At 38.1% G+C, this 18,909-nt stretch overlaps 1 protein-coding gene across 2 annotated transcripts in view; it reads left to right on the top strand.

Annotated features, from left to right (window-relative positions):
• SUFU (SUFU negative regulator of hedgehog signaling) overlaps positions 1-18,909 on the top strand; it is an 85,493-nt gene that overhangs the window by 13,785 nt on the left and 52,799 nt on the right. For both annotated transcript variants that reach the window (XM_048505521.1, XM_048505520.1), the window contains exon 3: positions 10,678-10,814. In XM_048505521.1, coding sequence (XP_048361478.1) covers positions 10,678-10,814 — 137 coding nt within the window. The remainder of the gene's footprint in view (positions 1-10,677; positions 10,815-18,909) is intronic.

Below are 18,909 nucleotides of genomic sequence, written 5' to 3'. Positions count from 1 at the left end.
GCACTTTTTCTATCTCTTCAATATCCTTTTTGAGATGCGGCGACCAGAACTGAACACAGTACTCCAAGTGTGATCTCATCACTGCTTTATATAAGGGCATGACAATCTTTGCAGTTTTATTATCAATTCCTTTTCTAATTATCCACATGTTGCCCCAGAGAAAAGGCGGGAAAGAGGCGGAGGATGAGAGAGGAGGAGGGAAGAGGTGGGATGCGGCTTGAGGGAAATCCCGGCTTGTGCCAAGGAGGCCCTTCTAGAGCAGGAGAGAAGATTGAGTATATAGGGAAAGGAAAAGAAAATTTTTTGGAAACACCCATCAAGATGTCCCCCTAGCCATCCAGTAGAAGGCCCCTTTTCGGTAAGTAACCAATGGACCGTTCTAATTATCCCCAGCATAGAGTTTGCCTTTTGAGCTATAATAGGAGAAAGAGCCTCTTTTTGCATGTCTCGCTTGTGCTCAGTTTGCCCCAGGCAGCCTTGGGTTAAAAAGCAAAACAGAACACACTGTGATGTAGTTTTTGCCTTAAGGAGTGAAAGTATGCAAAGTGAATGTCTGAAGATATTGGTTTCATGTAATTTGGCAGTATAGGAAGATAATCTTATTTTTAAGTTTCCATGTACTAGCCATGTACAGACAATTGTTAGTTTTCATTAATGTAAGAGAAGAATCTCCTATGAATAGTCTTTCTGTCTTAAATATTTACATTAAATTAAAATGACATTAGCACGTTAAGCAAATATGGCTGAGTCATTCTTTGTGTGATCTTTGAATTAAAATGTAGGCATCATGCTTTTTGCATACAAACGTAACAGGTTTTGGATTATCTACCCCTCCTTAGGTCGTCCAGATTCTGAGATACCATAACTTGGGAAGTAATGGTAGACGTTACAGAATGGGGTTGAACTGGTTGATTTAAATGGTTCCTTAGTCCCTTTTAAAAGCCATGCTTGGTGTGTATATTGGCACTGTTTTAGCTTCTAAAAACAAAGTTCAAATTACACTAAAATTGGCCTGAATGCTGCTTGTGCCTGACTCGCTGTTATGGCTGTGGAGTTGCCCATTACAAACACTATTTTTTTTCAGGTGATCTTTTTGCTTAAATAAGTTTACACACAGGGTTCTTTGCCTGCTAAGTAAATGCACACTGTGCTGTTCTCCTTGTCCAGCGAGGAATAATTTTCTCATGTTTTACTTTCAATAATGCAGTCATCGTGTACTGGAATCTGGAGGAAATTACCTACTAAAGTGAGAATGTAAGCATTTTGGCAAATAGTTTTGACTTTTGAACTAGAAAACTCTGGAAACTGAAGGTTAAGGCAAAGATTAGTGTAGTTGTTTATGTTCATGTTATTTCTGTGTGTATTGAAAGAGGAGGAGGAGGATTTTTTTCTGTTTTCCCCAAGCACAGACTAACAGAGAATACAAGGAAATTGTTAATATGCCCCAAACCAAGTCAATGTTTTTTTTTCGGAGGTAGCTAATGACAATTGTATGACTTTAAATGAGCAATCTAGCCATCTCCTGAAGTATGACATAAGGGATGATACCCAACATGTAGTCCTATTGTGGGCCACTCTAAAGGGATTTAAATGTAGTACATAAAATATAGCCTGGCTTTCAGAAGATTCATTTTTATTTGTATAACAAAGCAGTGTGTTTAATATTAAAACGTCAATCTTGGTTTAACTTGGCAACTTCAAGAATCTTCAGTAATTTCTGTAGTCAAGGTATGAAACAAGCTGGTGTGTGGCAGTATTCCTGGCGAGTTTATCCCAAGAATTCCACCCTTCCCCTAATGGTGTATTTTTTAAAAAGGGGGAACAGTGATCAGTTTACATTTAGAATCGTAAAGTAGAAATTCATGTGAGACTTAAACAATTACATCTGCAACTGTTGAATATACCATTTTTTCTTATTCGAAAACTTGAATGCATGAATTCTTTTCTTACGTTTCAGTTCCTTCCCTTTAATTTTATTAGCGCATGGGCCAAAATTTAATTTGTGCAGGAATTGTAAAATAATGGCAAGCAAATATGAGCTTACTACAGCCTCTATTTAAATATGTAATGTTAATATTTATTTTATTGACACTGTGCTGTTAGATTTGTTTGCTAAATGTGTTTTGTGTATAAACTGTATCCTAAAGGATTTAAGTAAACTTGATAGTTCAGAGATTTATTTTTATGTTCACACTTAAATCCTCCCTTTTAGCATATCAGATGTCATAGAGGCATATCACAGTTGAAATGATCAAACAATAACCACAATAATAAAACAACTGAAACATGACCCCATCCAAAGGGGGGCACATCTGCTTGTGGGAGCAGCTCACAGTGGCACAGGCAGATTTGTTCTCCCCAGGGCACTTGCCCCAATGGAAGGGCGATATCACCAGTGTGCTGCCGCCACAGCCCTCCCTGATGCTGGGATGCAGCACTGAATGCCACACAGTATCCCAGGGCCCCTGCCACCCCCAGTATAGTGCGGGGAGGGGGGCAAGCCAGAGGTCCTCCTGGCCTTTGCCAGCATTATAGAAGCAGCTTGGGCCTCAGACTTGCTGCACAAAAAAAGTCCATTCAGCCCAATGGGGGCTTTTTGGCAGCGGGGAGGCTTTTTTACTGTTCAAGTCTCCCCATGCCACTGGGAGGGCTACCGCTGAGTTTAGATGGGGCTGCCCATGATCATTGTCCCAAGTCATACTTTTATAATAATAGATTGGAAATAATGTGGTGGTATCATGAGTTTTGCTCATTGATTGCTTCAAGGGGCCTACAGTTTGACATGCAGCTTAACTTTCAATCTCATACATTCTGTCAAAGGCTTTCACGGCTGGATTCAACTGGTTGTGGTGGGTTTTCCAGGCTGTGTGGCCGTGGTCTGGTGGATCTTGTTCCTAACGTTTTGCCTGCATCTGTGGCTGGCATCTTCAGAGATGTATCACAGAGGGAAGTCTGTTACACACTGTGTCCAGTGTAACCCACCACAACCACTCATACCTCCTGTTTGTAGCTTCTTGATTTCTTTATGCAGACATTTTAATGGGTAATACTAGAATGCAAATAAGAATTATTGTGACAGTTCTCCCCAAGGCAGGTCATATCATATGCAAACTAGAACATAAAAGACATCTAACAAATTGGAACATAAAGAGATTTGACCAATTTCTGCCCAAGAGTTAAAATCACAAGAAGAAGAAATCCTGACTTCTCCATCGATCAAAGAAACTGACTTGGTGGGCTTTTTCAGTGGCAGCCACACGATTATGGAACATCTCAAGGAGATATGCTTGGCTCCCTCACTTTTGATCTCAGAGGCTGTTATTTAGGACTGCATTTGATTAAGTTACCAGCTGTTCTAAATTCTGATTTTAAATTTTGGTTTTTATGTGTTTTATATATTTTATATGAGTTATCTATCTTGTAAGCTTCCTTGACCTCCATATGGAAGAAAGACATCCAATAAATGCTTTAAATAAAATGAATAAAATAAAAATTTAGGTATTTGCAGAATAGAAATATTTTGAACTTATTGGAGAATGTGCAAAATAGAAAAAGGCATGGTTAATTAAAGGTAAATTACCAAAGTCCTTTTTTGAATTTTGTGAACTTTTTGAATTAGAAGATAAATGGAGGAAATTTAACGAGGGGTCATATTTTTCTGAGCATTTTAGGGTACATTCGAGATTATATATGGTAATGGGTACTAAATATCTTAGTTTGAGGACTGAAACCATTGCAATTGAAGCGAAAATATTATCTGATCATCATCCTTTCGTTTGGGAACAAAGGAATAAAAAGAAAGTGCCATTATGGAAGCTGAATGAGTATCTATTAAATAAAGAAGAGATGATAATTAAGGGGGTAAAGGAATTAAATGAATTTTTGCAGATAAATTGGGTATCAGGAATAAAGATTAATATAGTTTAGGAAGCATGTAAAGCTTACATAAGAGACTACTTTCTTAAGGGAGTAGATTAAAAAAAGAAAGAGAAATAATGAATTAAAGATTAAAGAAGAAATTAGGAAAAAAGAAAAGCAAATAACATGAACATCATCTGACACAAGATTAATTAAGGAAATAAAGGAATTACAAAACCAATTATCGATGCTATATACTCAGGAAATGAAGGCTCCGTCCACACATGCAGAATAATGCACTTTCAAACTGCTTTCAGTGCACTTTGAAGCTGTGCAGAACAGCAAAATCCACTTGCAAACAGTTGTGAAAGTGGTTTGAAAACACATTATTCTGCGTGTGCGGAAGGGGCCGAAGAGAAAGTTACAATATATGAAGGCAAAAATTTTCGATCAACCTAATAAATCGGGCAGGTGGTTACTTTGGAAACTGAGAAAAGAAAGACAAAAAAAGACCACCTCTCAATTAAAAGAAGGGGGGAAGATATACTTGTCAAGAGGATATTATGAATACATTTGTTGAATTTTATACCAAACTCTGTGGAGCTCATGAAGTAGATAAGGAAGAACAAACTAGCGAGAAATTTTTAAAAGGATACAGAAGAAAAAATACAGATTTTAGAACAAGAGATATCAATGGAAGAAGTTAGGGATACTATAAAACAACTTAAAACTGGAAAACCAGATGGTTTTACAAGTAAATTTTATTTTTAAAAATTGTTGATGAATTAAATGCAATCCTACAGCAATTAATAAATAACATAATAGTAACTGGAGAAATACCAACATCTTGGACAGAAGTGATAATTACATTAATATCTAAGGAAGGTCAAGATGAAAGTAATATAAGAAACTACTGCCCAATATAATTGCTAAATACAGATTATAAAATCTTTGCAATGGTATGTGCAAAGAGATTAAAAGAAGTATTGAATAAAAAAATTGGAAGGGAACTTTTTGCCAGGGTGTCATATTAAAGATAATGTAAGAATAATTCTGGATATAATAGAATATTTACAGAAAACAATAGATAAACAATCTTCATTTATATTCTATAATATTGAAAAAGCCTTCGATAATCTAGATTGGGAGTTTATGTAAAAATCTTTACAAAAACTAAATGGTCGAAACAACTTCCAGAATTGGATTGAATCAATATACATGAAACAAGTGGCAAAAATTAAAGTTAACCAGGAACTATCCCCAAAATATAAAGATTTGTAAGGGTACCCACCAAAGATGCCCTTTGTCCCCCTTGTTATTTATATGGACTTTGGAATCCCTAGTAAGAGATATAAAGGATGATATATTGATTCCAAGCATCAAAATAAATAAGGAAGAATACATAACAATATCTTTTGTAGATGGTATTGCTTTGATGCTGGCATCTCCACTGAAAGTATTGAAGGAAAAGTTGGAGGAATTTTAAAAAGTGTCAGGACTGAAAATAAATGAACAAAAAACTAACATTCTGACATATGACAAACAGGAAGAACAAAATAAAATATTAAATTATGAATTGATAAAGTAAGTTAAATATTTAGGAATTAATATAGCTAAATATAATATATTACTATTTCAAAATAATTATGAAGTATTATTGAAAAGATCAGCAATGATTTTTTTAATGGGCAAAATTAAAACTGTCCCTACTTGGAAGGATAGCTGTAATAAAATCCAGTGTGTTAGCGAAAATGTTACTTTTATGTCAGACCATCCCAGTAATAATTCCAGAAAAGCATTTTGAGAAATGGCAAAAAGATATCTTTCATTTGGGAAGGAAAGAATCCTAGAATAAGACGTGAAATGTGTGATTCTTTAGAGAGAGGTGATCCCTTCCCGATTTAAAACTTTACTGTCAAGCTGCAGGTCTAGTATGGTTTCTAGAATGGATGTTCTTAACCAATGAAGATTTATTAAACTTGGAGGGCTTTGATTTACAGTATGAATGGCACTTGTATATATAAGTATAGGAAAGAGACAATGTTAAAATATTTTTTGTTCATTATATAAGAAAATCAGTTTATAAAATCTGGGAGAGATATAGCAAAAACATTTTTTTAAATACACCAGTGGACTTCACTACATGAAGCAACAATTATGAGAGGGAGTTTTGCAAGTGGATATTTAAGGTATTAAGACATACTGTTTAAAAACAGGAAGTTTACATGTTAAAAGAAAGGGAGGAAATTAATAATGAGCACTTTATTGTCAGTTAAAGGAGAAATACAAGCAAGATAAAAATAGGTTTTGAAGATAAAGAATCTTAATTATGGAATACTATATGTAAAGAAGAAGTATCTTTTATTTAAAAAATGTATATGTTACTACAAATTGAAATTGAGCCTGAACAAGTAAATGGAAGCATGATCTTATGGTCCCAGACTTTAGACAAATTATTATGGAAGACTGGAAAAAAGTCTGGATGAGAAATTTAAAATTTACCAGCTGTATGAATTTAAAGGAAAATTATTATAAAATGTTATACTGGTGGTATTTATTTCCATCAAAATTAGTTAAGATATATAAGGAAATATCAGAAACCTGTTGGAAATGTAATAAGGAAAAAGGGACTTGTTGGCATATGAGGTGGACATATAAAAGGATTAAAATATTCTGGATTAAAATATTTGAAGTGATGAAAAGTATATTGAAAAATGAATTTGAATGTAAGCCAGAAATGTTTTCTGTTGAATTTAATAGGTACAGTATTTTAAAAAGAAAATGAAACTTTAGTATTGAATATGATCACTGCTGCAAGAATATTACGTGCTAAAGAATGGAAATCCCCCAAAATACCAACAATAAATGACTGGATAATAAATTAACATGGATGGATAAGTTTTCAACAGTGATGAATAATAAAAGCATAGAAAGTTGTATTAAATTATGGAAACTGCTAATTGTGTTTTTGGGAAGCAATGAAGATTACAAACATTTGACATTGAGTTTATCATTAAGCTTGCAGTTTTAGTTAATAATGATGATATTTATAAAGTCGCTAAAAAGCGAATAAAGATATAAGAAAACAATTTTAAATTGGTGTTTTGAATATTGTGGGAAGTGTTATGGATAAGATTTGTTGTAAGATTTATATTAAAGATAAGATTGGAAAATTTTCATAGAAATGTTAAGTTGTCTTATTTGGAAAAAGTGTTTTACTTAAAGCAGAATTGGGAACTATACAAGGGTTTGTTTTTTCCCTAGCAGGAAGTTGTAGATTTTAATATAATCCATAATGGAACAAATTATTGATTACATGATTATTTGAGTGAATAAGCTGAGTCTGTTATGTATTTCTGAGAGCTTTGAAATTTATGTTGTTTGTAAATTATATTGTTATTGATTGTTGAATAAAAAAAACCCAGAAAGTGGCATGGGCCGATTATGCACAAGGTCTTTGCTGCATAGCGGAGACCAACGTTCGCTGCAACAAGATTTGTTGTATAAATGTATTGTCTGGAACCCTACTTTCACTTTGTACTCTCTTCGGGGCAAGCAAAACTATTTATAGCAGGATTTAAATCTTGCTTCGCTGCTAGAGCAGGACAGATTTGCCAATGGGCACAGCTTTGCCCCAGAATATTCTCTCCCCATGGCCAGCCTTCCCACTCCCTCACAGTGCTTTGTACACCTTCCTCCTCACCCCCTCTTCATGCTGTTGACTCCCTCTTGCTTCCCTAAGTGCACCGATCAAGAGATCAATAGATGGATCTGTCATATATATAATGGCAGGGAGGGAACCCCCCTCATATTTGTCCAACGTCTGTGTTGTCCAGACTCCACCAGCGCAGTCTCAGCATAGCCTCAATTATCTAGTGCCCTGGAGCCTTCCCTTTTACCCCACATGCTGGTGACTCTTTCCTGCTTTTCCAAAGTGCACATTTTCAGAGATTGAGAGGTCGATCTTTCGATATAAAGTAACAAAAGAGAGGGCTTTTGAAAGGAACAGTACAAGCAGGTATCTTTTTGGCTCCATCCCACCTCTCCCGCTGTGCTTCTGCCCTCCCTGATGGCTGAGAGGGCTTTTAAAACTTTATTTCAGGCAAGACTTTCAAAATCAATCTTTCTCTTTTCTTGTGATAGCGGCAGAGATACATATATAGAGAGAGTGTTCATATATACATGTGGGTGCAGAGGCTAAGTGAGCGGGGGAGAGAATATCAGTTCTGTGCTTTTAAGGCTGTTGATGGGCAGAGTTAAGAGAACTGGGAGAAGCTGCAGGCTGTGGGCTGCCTCCTTGTATGAAATGTGAGGAGAGCCCACTATGAGCCCACTGTGTAGAGAACAGACTCAAGGTAAGTGTTCCATGCGTAATGGGCCATGAAGATGATTCTGACGTAGTCTGACAGTAAGGAATGACCATGAAGTTGCTTAAAGCACAGAACGTTCTCAGTATAACGTGTTATAAGCCTTAATAACCTTAACATCCCCGTTGGTTTCTGAGCGTTCAGCAAGTGATGACCTCCTGTGTTTTTTACTAAATGCTCGCTCAAAATTAAAGTTTGTACATAGTTTTTGGAGAGTGTTCAGGGTTGGTGAACCTCAGGGCAATGTCAACAACTTAAAGAACAAAAACAATGAAATATAACATTTGCTTCTGTCAGATTATTTTTTGTTTTCTATAGAAGCATTTGTCTTGATGTTAGGCAGTTAAATTTCATGAATGTTAAGAAAGTTACGAAAGCAGTGATTGGGTTCTGGAACAGACACTTCTCTTCATAATTACAGAGCATACAGGTAATTCAACTCCAGTCATAAATATTCATTTGATGCAAAATTGGATGGAGTTTGAATTCAGCTTGCTGCATTGTTCCTTGCTTATATGAAGAAGCTATTATTTCCCTACGTTCTTTTTCAAGTGATTTTTCCCTTGTTATGTGTACCTGTTTGCATAGAATAGTAGTCTAAAAAACTGGAGTAGAATCTTTGCACTGTTAGTGACAGCATTTGTGAATCTTTCCAAAGTCTCCTTCCCCAGCACACTTCAGGAGTGCACACACACACAAAAAGTGTTGGGTGCTTGCAGTGAGCAAAGGGAAGAGCTGAACTTGTCATTTCTGTAGCTTCTGTCAGCAACACTTGTATAATGAAAGAACCCCGTCACATGGCCTTTTGTCCATGCAGGTACCTGTACAGAACTGCTGGTTTGCTCACCCTCTTCTCAAGAGTTCCCAATGCTCCAAGAAACTCAATCAGGAGGCAGAGCAGTTCAATTGCTGATCTGAAAGTCTCTCCTCATTTATTATTCTTCATCAAAGGGTTCATAAGCAAGGACTTTTGCAAACACAATCACAGCTCCAAACACCGTTGTCCAAACGAAGTGCAAAGATTTTTTGGCAAAAATTCCCAAGGTAACATCATCAGCTCCCCATGTAATATTTCAAATCTTAAAAGAGATAGTGAATAAAAAAGTAACACTCTGAGCCACAGAGGCATAGGGAGGAAGAAAAACAACCACCACTGCTTCTCAGTTAAACACAGTATCCTCCTTTTCCTTTTTCTTCACAGCTGTTTTTAAAAGTTCATTACTCCGCTCAAGGACAGGCCGCCCCCTCCATCACTGAAGCCTCTGATAACCATTTTCAGATGTTGTTACCATACCACCTTGGCATAGTGGGGTGAGGTGGGGGAATGCTTATGCACAGGTATCCCTGCCCATGTGCCAGCCTAGAAAGGTGATGTTGGCATTGCAGCGATGGGTCTTCTCTGGCAAGAGCCAGGTCACCTAAAAGAATTATTTTCCAGTTCTCATACTCATACTCTGCCTGTTATGTCAGCATATTTCCAGTCTCATAGCCAAGGCAGAGTGTGTTCTCAATATGAAACAGTATCCTAGCTGAATGAATACCTGTTTCAGCCAGAAGATACCTGTTGATGTCATGACCTTTCCTCATAATACTCCCTTCTGTAACTAACTACTTTTGACCACCTCATAGTATTCCATTGTTTCTTAACAACATGCACCCAGACACCTCCCAAATGCTGTCCAGCCATCCCTTAAAAGGGCCATCCTGACACTCCCAGAAATGGATCTTTACTATAAAGATCCTAACCCACCCACCTCTGCCCCTGAGAAGCCTTTGTCCAGTGCCATTGATATCTTTCTGTCTTTGTTGGTGTATCCATGCATGCAACACCCCCACCTCCCGGAACCAGACACTTGCCATTTGGCGATGAACCTTGGAACTTCTCCACTTCACTATCAGGTTGTATCACCAATATATCCTACACCCTATTTCTATTCCAAAAACTATTTTTCCATCCTATCTATATCTGAGGAACTCTATATACGCATGTTTGCTGAATTGAATCAAATCCTTGTGAACCCCTTCTCCCCACAATAAAGACTGCCAAATTTGTATCATATTCCTCTCTGTGGATTTTTTCCCCTGATAGCTGATCTCCATATAAACTGGTATAAAAGATTCCTTACCCAAGCCTCTTGCAAATAAGCAGTCTAATTTCCCCACATTGTTGAGAGACTGTATCTCCACCAACAGTGTCATTAGGCAAAGAGCAAGATTGCAGGAGAATTCGTTGGGTGAAGTCAACCCTTATACAGCACCCCAACCCCTGATGATGCATTAACTCCATCATCACTTGCCCCTGAACAGGCTGAGACTAGATTTGTCATGGCTACTATAGTGAGGTACTTTGGGGGTGGGGGGGGTGGGGTTCTACAGTGCTGCTGTAGTTTATAAAACATTTTTGACTTGTGTGCTGCTTCATTGTAATCTTCCTTTGTTTAATTTCTTCCAGGTTTACTGGGTCCGATGGGCCAAGTGGTTTTGGATTTGAACTGACATTTCGACTCAAGCGTGAAACAGGGGAATCTGCACCACCTACATGGCCCGCAGAGTTAATGCAAGGCTTAGCTAGATATGTTTTCCAATCAGGTACTGTTACTTAAATTGTTTGCTTTGTTTTTAATCGCTTTCTAATAGATTATCGAATTGTTTTGACTGCTGTGTATGTCTGTTCGGTTTTGTCATTATGTGACAATCTTCATTTCTATGATCTCTATTTTCCTAAGGTTGTAACTTCTTTAGATATGGTTTGCATGGCTGCAAACAGAATTAGAATTCAAAAACGTTTTTAACTGAGAAGGAAAAATATTGAATGTAGCTGGAAGCAGTCATATTTGCAAAGGGGTACTTTGCAGTATTGCTTTATGATCTGCCTTTTAAAGGGATACATCTTCTACACATTTCCATTGTATTCTCTAGTGAAGGGTTCTCTGGACTGATTTTTGTGTTGTAGTCTCTCAGTGCATGACAAAAATAGACTTCTTTCTATTCTATGGTGAATTCTGCCATGTAGAGCCTTGTGAGCTAATTTGGTCTAGGGTGCATTCCATCATGTCTGAGAGTATTTAAGGCCAGCTGTTGGGTTTCTTTAGAACTTCTCAGTGGCTTGATTTGAATTTTTTGTTACTGAATATAATGCTTAAAAATGTATTAACCTGTTTGTCCCTCGTTGACATTTTGCCTGCTATGGAGGCCATGTTTGGGATACTATACTGTGCTTGACTGCCTTGGTCTACCAAGCTGAGGGTTCTGGACACCCAGAAGCCTGGTCACAGCTGGCCAGGTTTGGGCTTGGGCTAAGAGCTTTCAGAGCAGGAGGACCCTGTCTAAGATAGCACAAGAGGGCATGGCCAGATCCATTGTCATTCTGTATGTCCCACCAGCATGAAACTTGAACCTGGGATTGTCAGATAAAATATGCCATTCGATTTGGGAATACAGGGTACAGGACGAGTCTGGAGAGAGATAATTTCCGGGATTTGTTAATCTCTTAGATTTTCCTGGGGATTGATCCACTGAGGGATGTCAGCAGATAACATCAAGGTGCTTCACTGGTTAGACAGATACAGTGGGCAACAGAGTGGTAGGTCTGTAAGATGTTCAGTGAGATACATATATGCTCACTACTTTATGCTTTTTTACCCTTCAGTAGTGATTTGGATGGGTTGGCTCTTAATTCTACATCACCTCTGCCATTGTTGCTGTGATGCCAGGTGTAATGGATGCACCCACACTGAAGGGCTGGTGTGTGTGAAAGGCCTAATGAAAAGGCCTTAGTGACAGCCAGAGTTATACAGAAGGCTCCACTGTACAAGAGAACCCACTTGATTGGTCGAGCAGAGGCACAGTTGCCTATGGCCAGGGTTAGGGGGAGCCAAAGTGCCAGCAGTATAAATAGACAGTGGCGTGCCTGTCAGAGTTTAGTCAAGATTGGGAGAGATATTCCGGAACAGCCAGAATTTGACAGAGAGCGGTCTGTCAGGTCTGAAGCTGAAGGATTCTGTCTCAGCCAAGTTAGCTGACAGAAATCCAGTCACTCTACAAGCTGAGGAGGCTTGTCAGAGAAAGGAAGCCCTGAGTTTGGTGCAAAGTGATGCGCCAGTCAGTGGCTTGACAGTGAATACTGTCCAGACCTAGAGTCTGCCCTACCCCTGTGTAATACCAGTCTGGGAAAAGCCCGATCCAGAGGCAGTGAAGCCAAATAGGGATTAGTGTGAGAGAGGGAGGCTATGTGTGCCTGAATCTCACTGGGCAAATGACCAGACAGAATGTGTGTGTATATTCAGTGGGCTATAGATCAGAAAGGACTAGTGTCTGTCTGTGAAGAAATGTAGTAGATCTAAAGCAAAATCGTTCTTGAAGAGGCCCCCGTCTGTGTGTGTGTGTGTGTGTGTGTGTGTGTGTGTGTGTGTGTGTGTGTGTGTGTGTGTGTGTGTGTGTGTGTGTGTGAAACCTAAGTAACATCTGAAGCTCTGTAATTTTTAAGTGAAAAGAACCTCTCTGAAACCATCAAGCGTTAGTACCTCTCTGAGCCAGTTAAAGAAGACTTTCTTTTGTTTTCAAAATAAATTTCATTCATTGTGTTCAAGTTACCCTCGTGCCAATCTGCGTTTGTGTGTGAGAGGTTGAAGAGTGCCTGTCTGTGAGACTAGAATCCCAGCCAATTTTGAGTTCCCTCCATTTTTTATATGAGACTCTGAAGGACATTCCCCTCAGACCAAGAATGATGGGATCCTTTAACATATTGGAGGCTAGCAGTTTTGGGATTCCTAGTTCCTTCTCTTTAATGGTGGCAGCAGAGTAAAAAGAAGATCCCTGAACACTAGCCTGGGATATTTTGGGTGGCAAAGGAAACCCCACTGGTCAGTTTAGTGGGAACCTTGATTGTAGGCTACACGTCCCGTTACAATTGGTGGCTAGTGGTGGGATAATATCTCTCCCTCGCCCGGGCTATAAGACACCCCGTTACACCAGGTGTGTTAAAATTAAGATCTGGCCATTCTGTCTGGTCATTTATTAGACGAATGGTGAAACCTGGATAATTAATACTGATAGTTTTCTCTCAGTTGGATCTATATCTTTTCAGCCTCTGAGAGAATGCTGAGGACAGGGAGTGATTTGGGGAAGATATCTTAACACATACCCTCCTGCCAATCTTTCATGTGCCCTTGCTTGTCATGACTTACTTACATTACAAATATGCTTTTGCCAGAATTGTATTTTATCATTCCGTAGTATAACTAGCACATGCTTTCTGCTGGGAAACTGTATATTTTGTAAACAAGGAATGATTAAGCCTAACATTAGAAAGCCAGGCTATTTTAAATATCCTATGTATTGTGCTGGAAAAAGAGTTGCACTTGCTTGGGCAAGCTCCTAACATTTTATGCTTGTACCTAACAATATTGATCCCCCCCCCAAAAAAAAATATTTGCATAGGATTTGTTTTTCACAAAGTTATCTAATTTATGGATATTTGAATTATTTCTTTTAGCTGGCTCATATATGGTGTTTTAAAAAATCATTTATGACTTCAATATGTTTAAGCAAACTGGTGAGTAATTATTTTTGGCATATTTAGCCTAAAAATCTTTAAAAATGCTTAAGTTTTAGAATCCAGGTACCTGTAATTAATTGTAGAAAGTAAGTTGATAGGGTCAGCATGGTTCATTTTCTTCAGCTGTTCTTACTATCACTTATTCTATAGGAATAAGTTTTATTAGCTGTCTGAACCTATCACATTTTAAAAACCAGTTTTGGAGGTAAGGGCTGGGATCCAAAGAGTTTATTTTAGACACCCTCAGAAGTGTCCGGTTGGTGCTATTTAATGACCCAGATCATGCATGCAAAGATCTTTCCTTAAAAGCACCATGGTGCTAAATAAAGTATGCCTTATCAGAGCCCTCAGAAGGACAAACTAAGTTCCATGAGCCCTGTGAACGACCTTCACAATCTTGTATCTGAAAGGATTCACAATACACATTTGGAAGAGGCTGAGCTTCAAATAGAGCAACTGTTTTGTTGTAAAATAAACATATGATCTCTGGATTGTATCTCTCATTATAGTGTGACAGTTCCATTAAGGATATGGGTACTCACTGGTGTTTACTTTTTAAAGGGATGGGTGCATGGTTGCATGCATGTGTTTTTCTCATTTTGTTAAGACTGGCACCCCTGTATGTTGGTGACAATTAATATATAATGTGTTTAGTGATAACACATTATTAAAAATTCAGTGTTATAAAGTCTAAGTTAATACCCAAACATTCTGATAGTCCTACTATCACGACTTCAATTATGTTGAAACACTACACATTTTTTTGTTTACTATGGAATGTTTTACACCTTCAACTTTTATTTTTTTTCCCCATTTTCCTATGTGGCAAAAATTAAGATACATGTGTTATTGTGGCATAGGGTACAGCAGTGTGCAACTCTTTCTCAAGTATTGGATATACTATCAGTTTTTCCTGTAGATGGCAAAATATATTTATACTTTCAAATTATGTAAATATGCTAGTTGGTACAATTTTATATGCTAAATCATAGATAATGTATTTTATCTCATTGAAACAGTAAAAAGAGTTTAAGTTTTTAGGAAAGTATTTGTATATTTCAATCCTCTGGGCAAATTTCCATTCTCCCTGAGGGAAAAAAAAGGAGAGACATGTTTTGTTCCTACACTTTCAAAATTTTACATCTTTATCCTCGAGCCCCCACCTCTTTGGGGAGCAGTAAAGGGAACAATGCTAAAACTTCAACAATCCCTTACTTCCCATCATTATATCGGACAGGTTTCTTTGCATCCCAGTTTTCTGTCCCTGGATCAAAAAAGAAAACAGCAGTTAAGACTGACTTAGGCTAAGCCAAAAAAGCTAGAAGAAACAAGCAGCACATGGAGGGCCCCCCCCCCCACCTCCTTCCTCCACGCTTTTCAGACCCTTTTTGTGTGAGAAGTGGAGAGACATTACATTCCTGCTGGATTTGTCACACAGTCTATATTTTCTTGCATGAGTGGCAGGTTGTAATCAGTGGCATGTGACAATTTCCATATATTGATGTGTAGAATTAGTTGTTGATATTAAGACTGGTGGAACCACAAAGCTTAGATCAGTTGCTCATTGTTGCAAATACGCTTTAAAATACTTCAGTATTGAGTTGTTTGGTGCCTCTGGTGTAGTTTTTCAGGTGGAATAGAACTACATGTCAGTGTGTTTAGCAGCTTTAATACATGGTAGTGGAACACATTTGTTAATATGTACCAGAAGCCAAAACTGTTACCCTGAAGTTGCCTTAATAAATTTATTAGTAATGTTACAGTGACTTTGGATTGAAGAGAAAGATGTCGTCTTTAGGTCTTCAAAAATTGGCAGGGATGGCTGATTAAACCCGAGGTATGACTCTGGCCCATTCTTGTCCATGACAGCTAATTAGCCTTTGCTCCTGATTCAGTTCCACTGCAAGGTTCCTTTAATTTGTTGAAGCAAAATTTAATATAGGCCAGTGATGGCAAACCTTTTCGAGACAGAGTGCCCAAACTACAACCCAAAACCCACTTATCGCAAAGTGCCAACACGGCAATTTAACCTGAATTCTGAGGTTTTAGTTTAGGAAAAACTATTGGCTCCGAGGCACGCATTACTCGGGAGTAAGCTTGGTGGTAGTCGGTGGCTTTGCTTTGAAGCAACTGTGCAATGCTTCAAACGGGTGAATCACGACCCTAGGAGGGTTTACTCAGAAGCAAGCCCCCCACATGACAAACTCTGTGCGTTCGTGCCCACAGAGAGGGCTCTGAATGCTACCTTTGGCACCCGTGCCATAGGAGGCTCGCCACTACTGATATAGGCAAACCCATGTTGTGTTCCATATCCTACTTCCCCCCCAGTCTTCCAATTATGTTGAGAATTTGGATAGATTTTTCTTGAAATTTGGAGTTGCAGGATTCTAAGGGGAGTTCTGGAGCTCAAAGAGGAAAGGACATTGTAGCATTGTTTCAGTACCAGTTCAAAATCCAGCTTAATAGCACATATATTCAGTTTTGTTGCTATATTTATTTACATGATTGATAAGCTCATATTTTCCCCAATGTGTAAAGACCTAAGACAGATAAAAATATTTTTGTTAAATTTCGTCTTAATTCTAACTTTGCTAGTTATTGTTAGGACTTCCTTATAAAAGCTGATCTTGCATGTCACAGTATGGTGAGCGAGCGACTCACTTTCAAGTTTTAACACTAGATTTGCTGGCTCTTCGGGATTTAAATTGGCCTTCATATCATTTTTCACATGGGTAGTTTTCTGTAGTTTAATTGAGCAGTCAGTGTGAATTTTGTGGTTTGTGTGTGGGGGAAAGAGACATGTTTAAAGTAGTCAGCGCTCCAGTAGACACAAACAGGTGGGTTTCCAGCAGAGACATTAGCATTTGAAAACCGACTCCAAATGGCTAGGATTTCCCAGGAAAAGTAGTCTGGGTAGCAAAACACAGGGATCGATTAGCATAGAATTGAGTGAGCATTTGACATGCAGAATATTGTGTCAGAGAGACAAGCCAGAAGAATAAGGGCTTTTGTGGCTTTGTTTCATTTTGAAAAACTGACTGCGAGGCTTACATAATTAAAATTGTTAATCAGGAGAATCTGGGCTGATGTTCTATGATGATCTTGGAAATCTTGGGAATTAAAATCTTGGAGACTTTAAACTGAATGGGAATGCTTTAAAACAGCCTTCATTGTCTATTATTTTTCAAAAGTCCTACACTGGCTGTGTATAGTCTGATTCTACAGGTTGTTACAAGTTTATGGTAAGCACTGTCTTCTACAGTGTATGAAACGGTCTATCATATTCAATGTTAGGCAACTCTTATCTGATTAATTTACTTTCCACATCTGCATGTTAATCAAGAGACATTTCCTTTACTTATGTCAACACTTCAGTTCCTCACACCCTGCCCCTGAGCCAAGTTGCTGTAGCTCAGTGATAATGAAATGTGAGGAAAGTCTTCCTAGGTAGTCATGGAGCATTTCCAAAGGAAAACAGAGTATTTACTGCATCCCTTCCTGTGTATATCAGATGCCATTGTTTTACATCGACCCTAATACATCACAGAGCAATGTAGACATATGCTTCCTCCTTTGTGTTGATAGTTTTCATTAATGCAGCATTTTCTCTGTACAGAGGTAGAACTTCTATTCCTTTATTTATGTACTTTACAGCTTCCCTTTCTTGCAGAGTCTCAAAGTGGATCACACAACATTTAAAAAGGCATCAGACTGCATAAGATATCACATAAACAATGCAATAAGGCTGGGATTACAAATGCTAGGAAAACAGTGCAAAAAAGGAAAAATTCAGAATGTAGTAGACAATGCAGAAAGAGCAGGATAATACATACAATAAACAGTGGAATGTACAATGATGTTCCTTTGATAAAATACATCCACAGATGGTGAACAAGAGTCTAAGCAAGAACATAAAACTACTGCCCAATGACAGGAATTGGGAGGTTATGAAGGCCACATTCCCTCATATACCCAAGGCTAAGAGTTTTTAACATTGTTTAATACTTTAACTGTTAAATAATATGAATGGAATTATAGCATGTCTGTGTGCAATATGAAATATACATGCCTTACAAATTCATGATTCTCCACCCCCTCATAAAAACTGTAAATAAAAAAGGCTAGCACTGTCTAGGTCAGTCCTCTCCCTTCTGTGTAATGTTTCTACTCACATATGGATCGTTTTTACTCAATGGATCATTAAAAATATAATGTGCCACTTGCAGTTTGAAATGTCACAGTTCATTCTGCTACAGTTTATTCTACCATCTCATTCCACGGACATGCTGCCAGGCAGGGGAACATGAAAACAACTGGCCATCTAACCCATTGAGAGAATTCTGTTAGAGCTATGTTTGCTGTAACACCAGAGATCATCTCTAAATGCAGCCTAATCCTGTTTAGAGCCAGATTACTTATTTACTTACACAAAATAGCTTCTGATTAATCTGTATGGCAGGGGTCCCCAACATGGCGCCATGGTATCCACCCAAGTGTTTTTAAGGAAGTGGGTGGGGCCAGATAAGGCTTTGGCCCAGCTTCTGATTGACTGTTGGAGATTTTATTGGCTGTGCATATTTTAAAAATATTGTTTTGACAGCAGCTGCCACCATAGCATGAGGATCTACTGAAGGAAAATTGTGGCAATAATTTTGTGGCTGGTTCCACCTCCTTTGGCAGCCATTTTGTTGCTTCTCCCATGTCAGAATTCCAGATGTGCCTGCAGGCTCAAAAAATAACTGGTTATTTATGGACAGTGTCCAGTATCACTGGCGGACAATGTAAAAATTCCCTCGAGTTGCATATTTTTCCATATTGTGTGCAGTTACTTGGAATCCATGCTTATTGCATGAACCAAGTACAAAATTATAATAAAAATATGATCAATGGAGTGTGCGTGTTCTTCCTTCTGTCTTGGAGACTGTGCACATTGGCAGATTATGGATACAATTTAATTATCAGGTTTACTTCCTGGTTTTGTGTTTTACATCTTCATTACTTTATAGATGGGTGAAAATAATAGAAAGGAATGTAAACGTATTTGTGGCTATATCAGTTTATCAATGCTTCTGTGCTTGTCCAGGTACACTTCTTAGTGCTTCTAAGGGTCTTCTTGTAGTGTCGGTT

This window comes from Sphaerodactylus townsendi, linkage group LG08 (assembly GCF_021028975.2).
Source record: "Sphaerodactylus townsendi isolate TG3544 linkage group LG08, MPM_Stown_v2.3, whole genome shotgun sequence".
Taxonomy (NCBI): domain Eukaryota; kingdom Metazoa; phylum Chordata; class Lepidosauria; order Squamata; family Sphaerodactylidae; genus Sphaerodactylus; species Sphaerodactylus townsendi.
The sequence above is the reverse complement of the archived record's forward strand: the minus strand, read 5'-3'. Positions and strand labels throughout refer to the sequence as shown.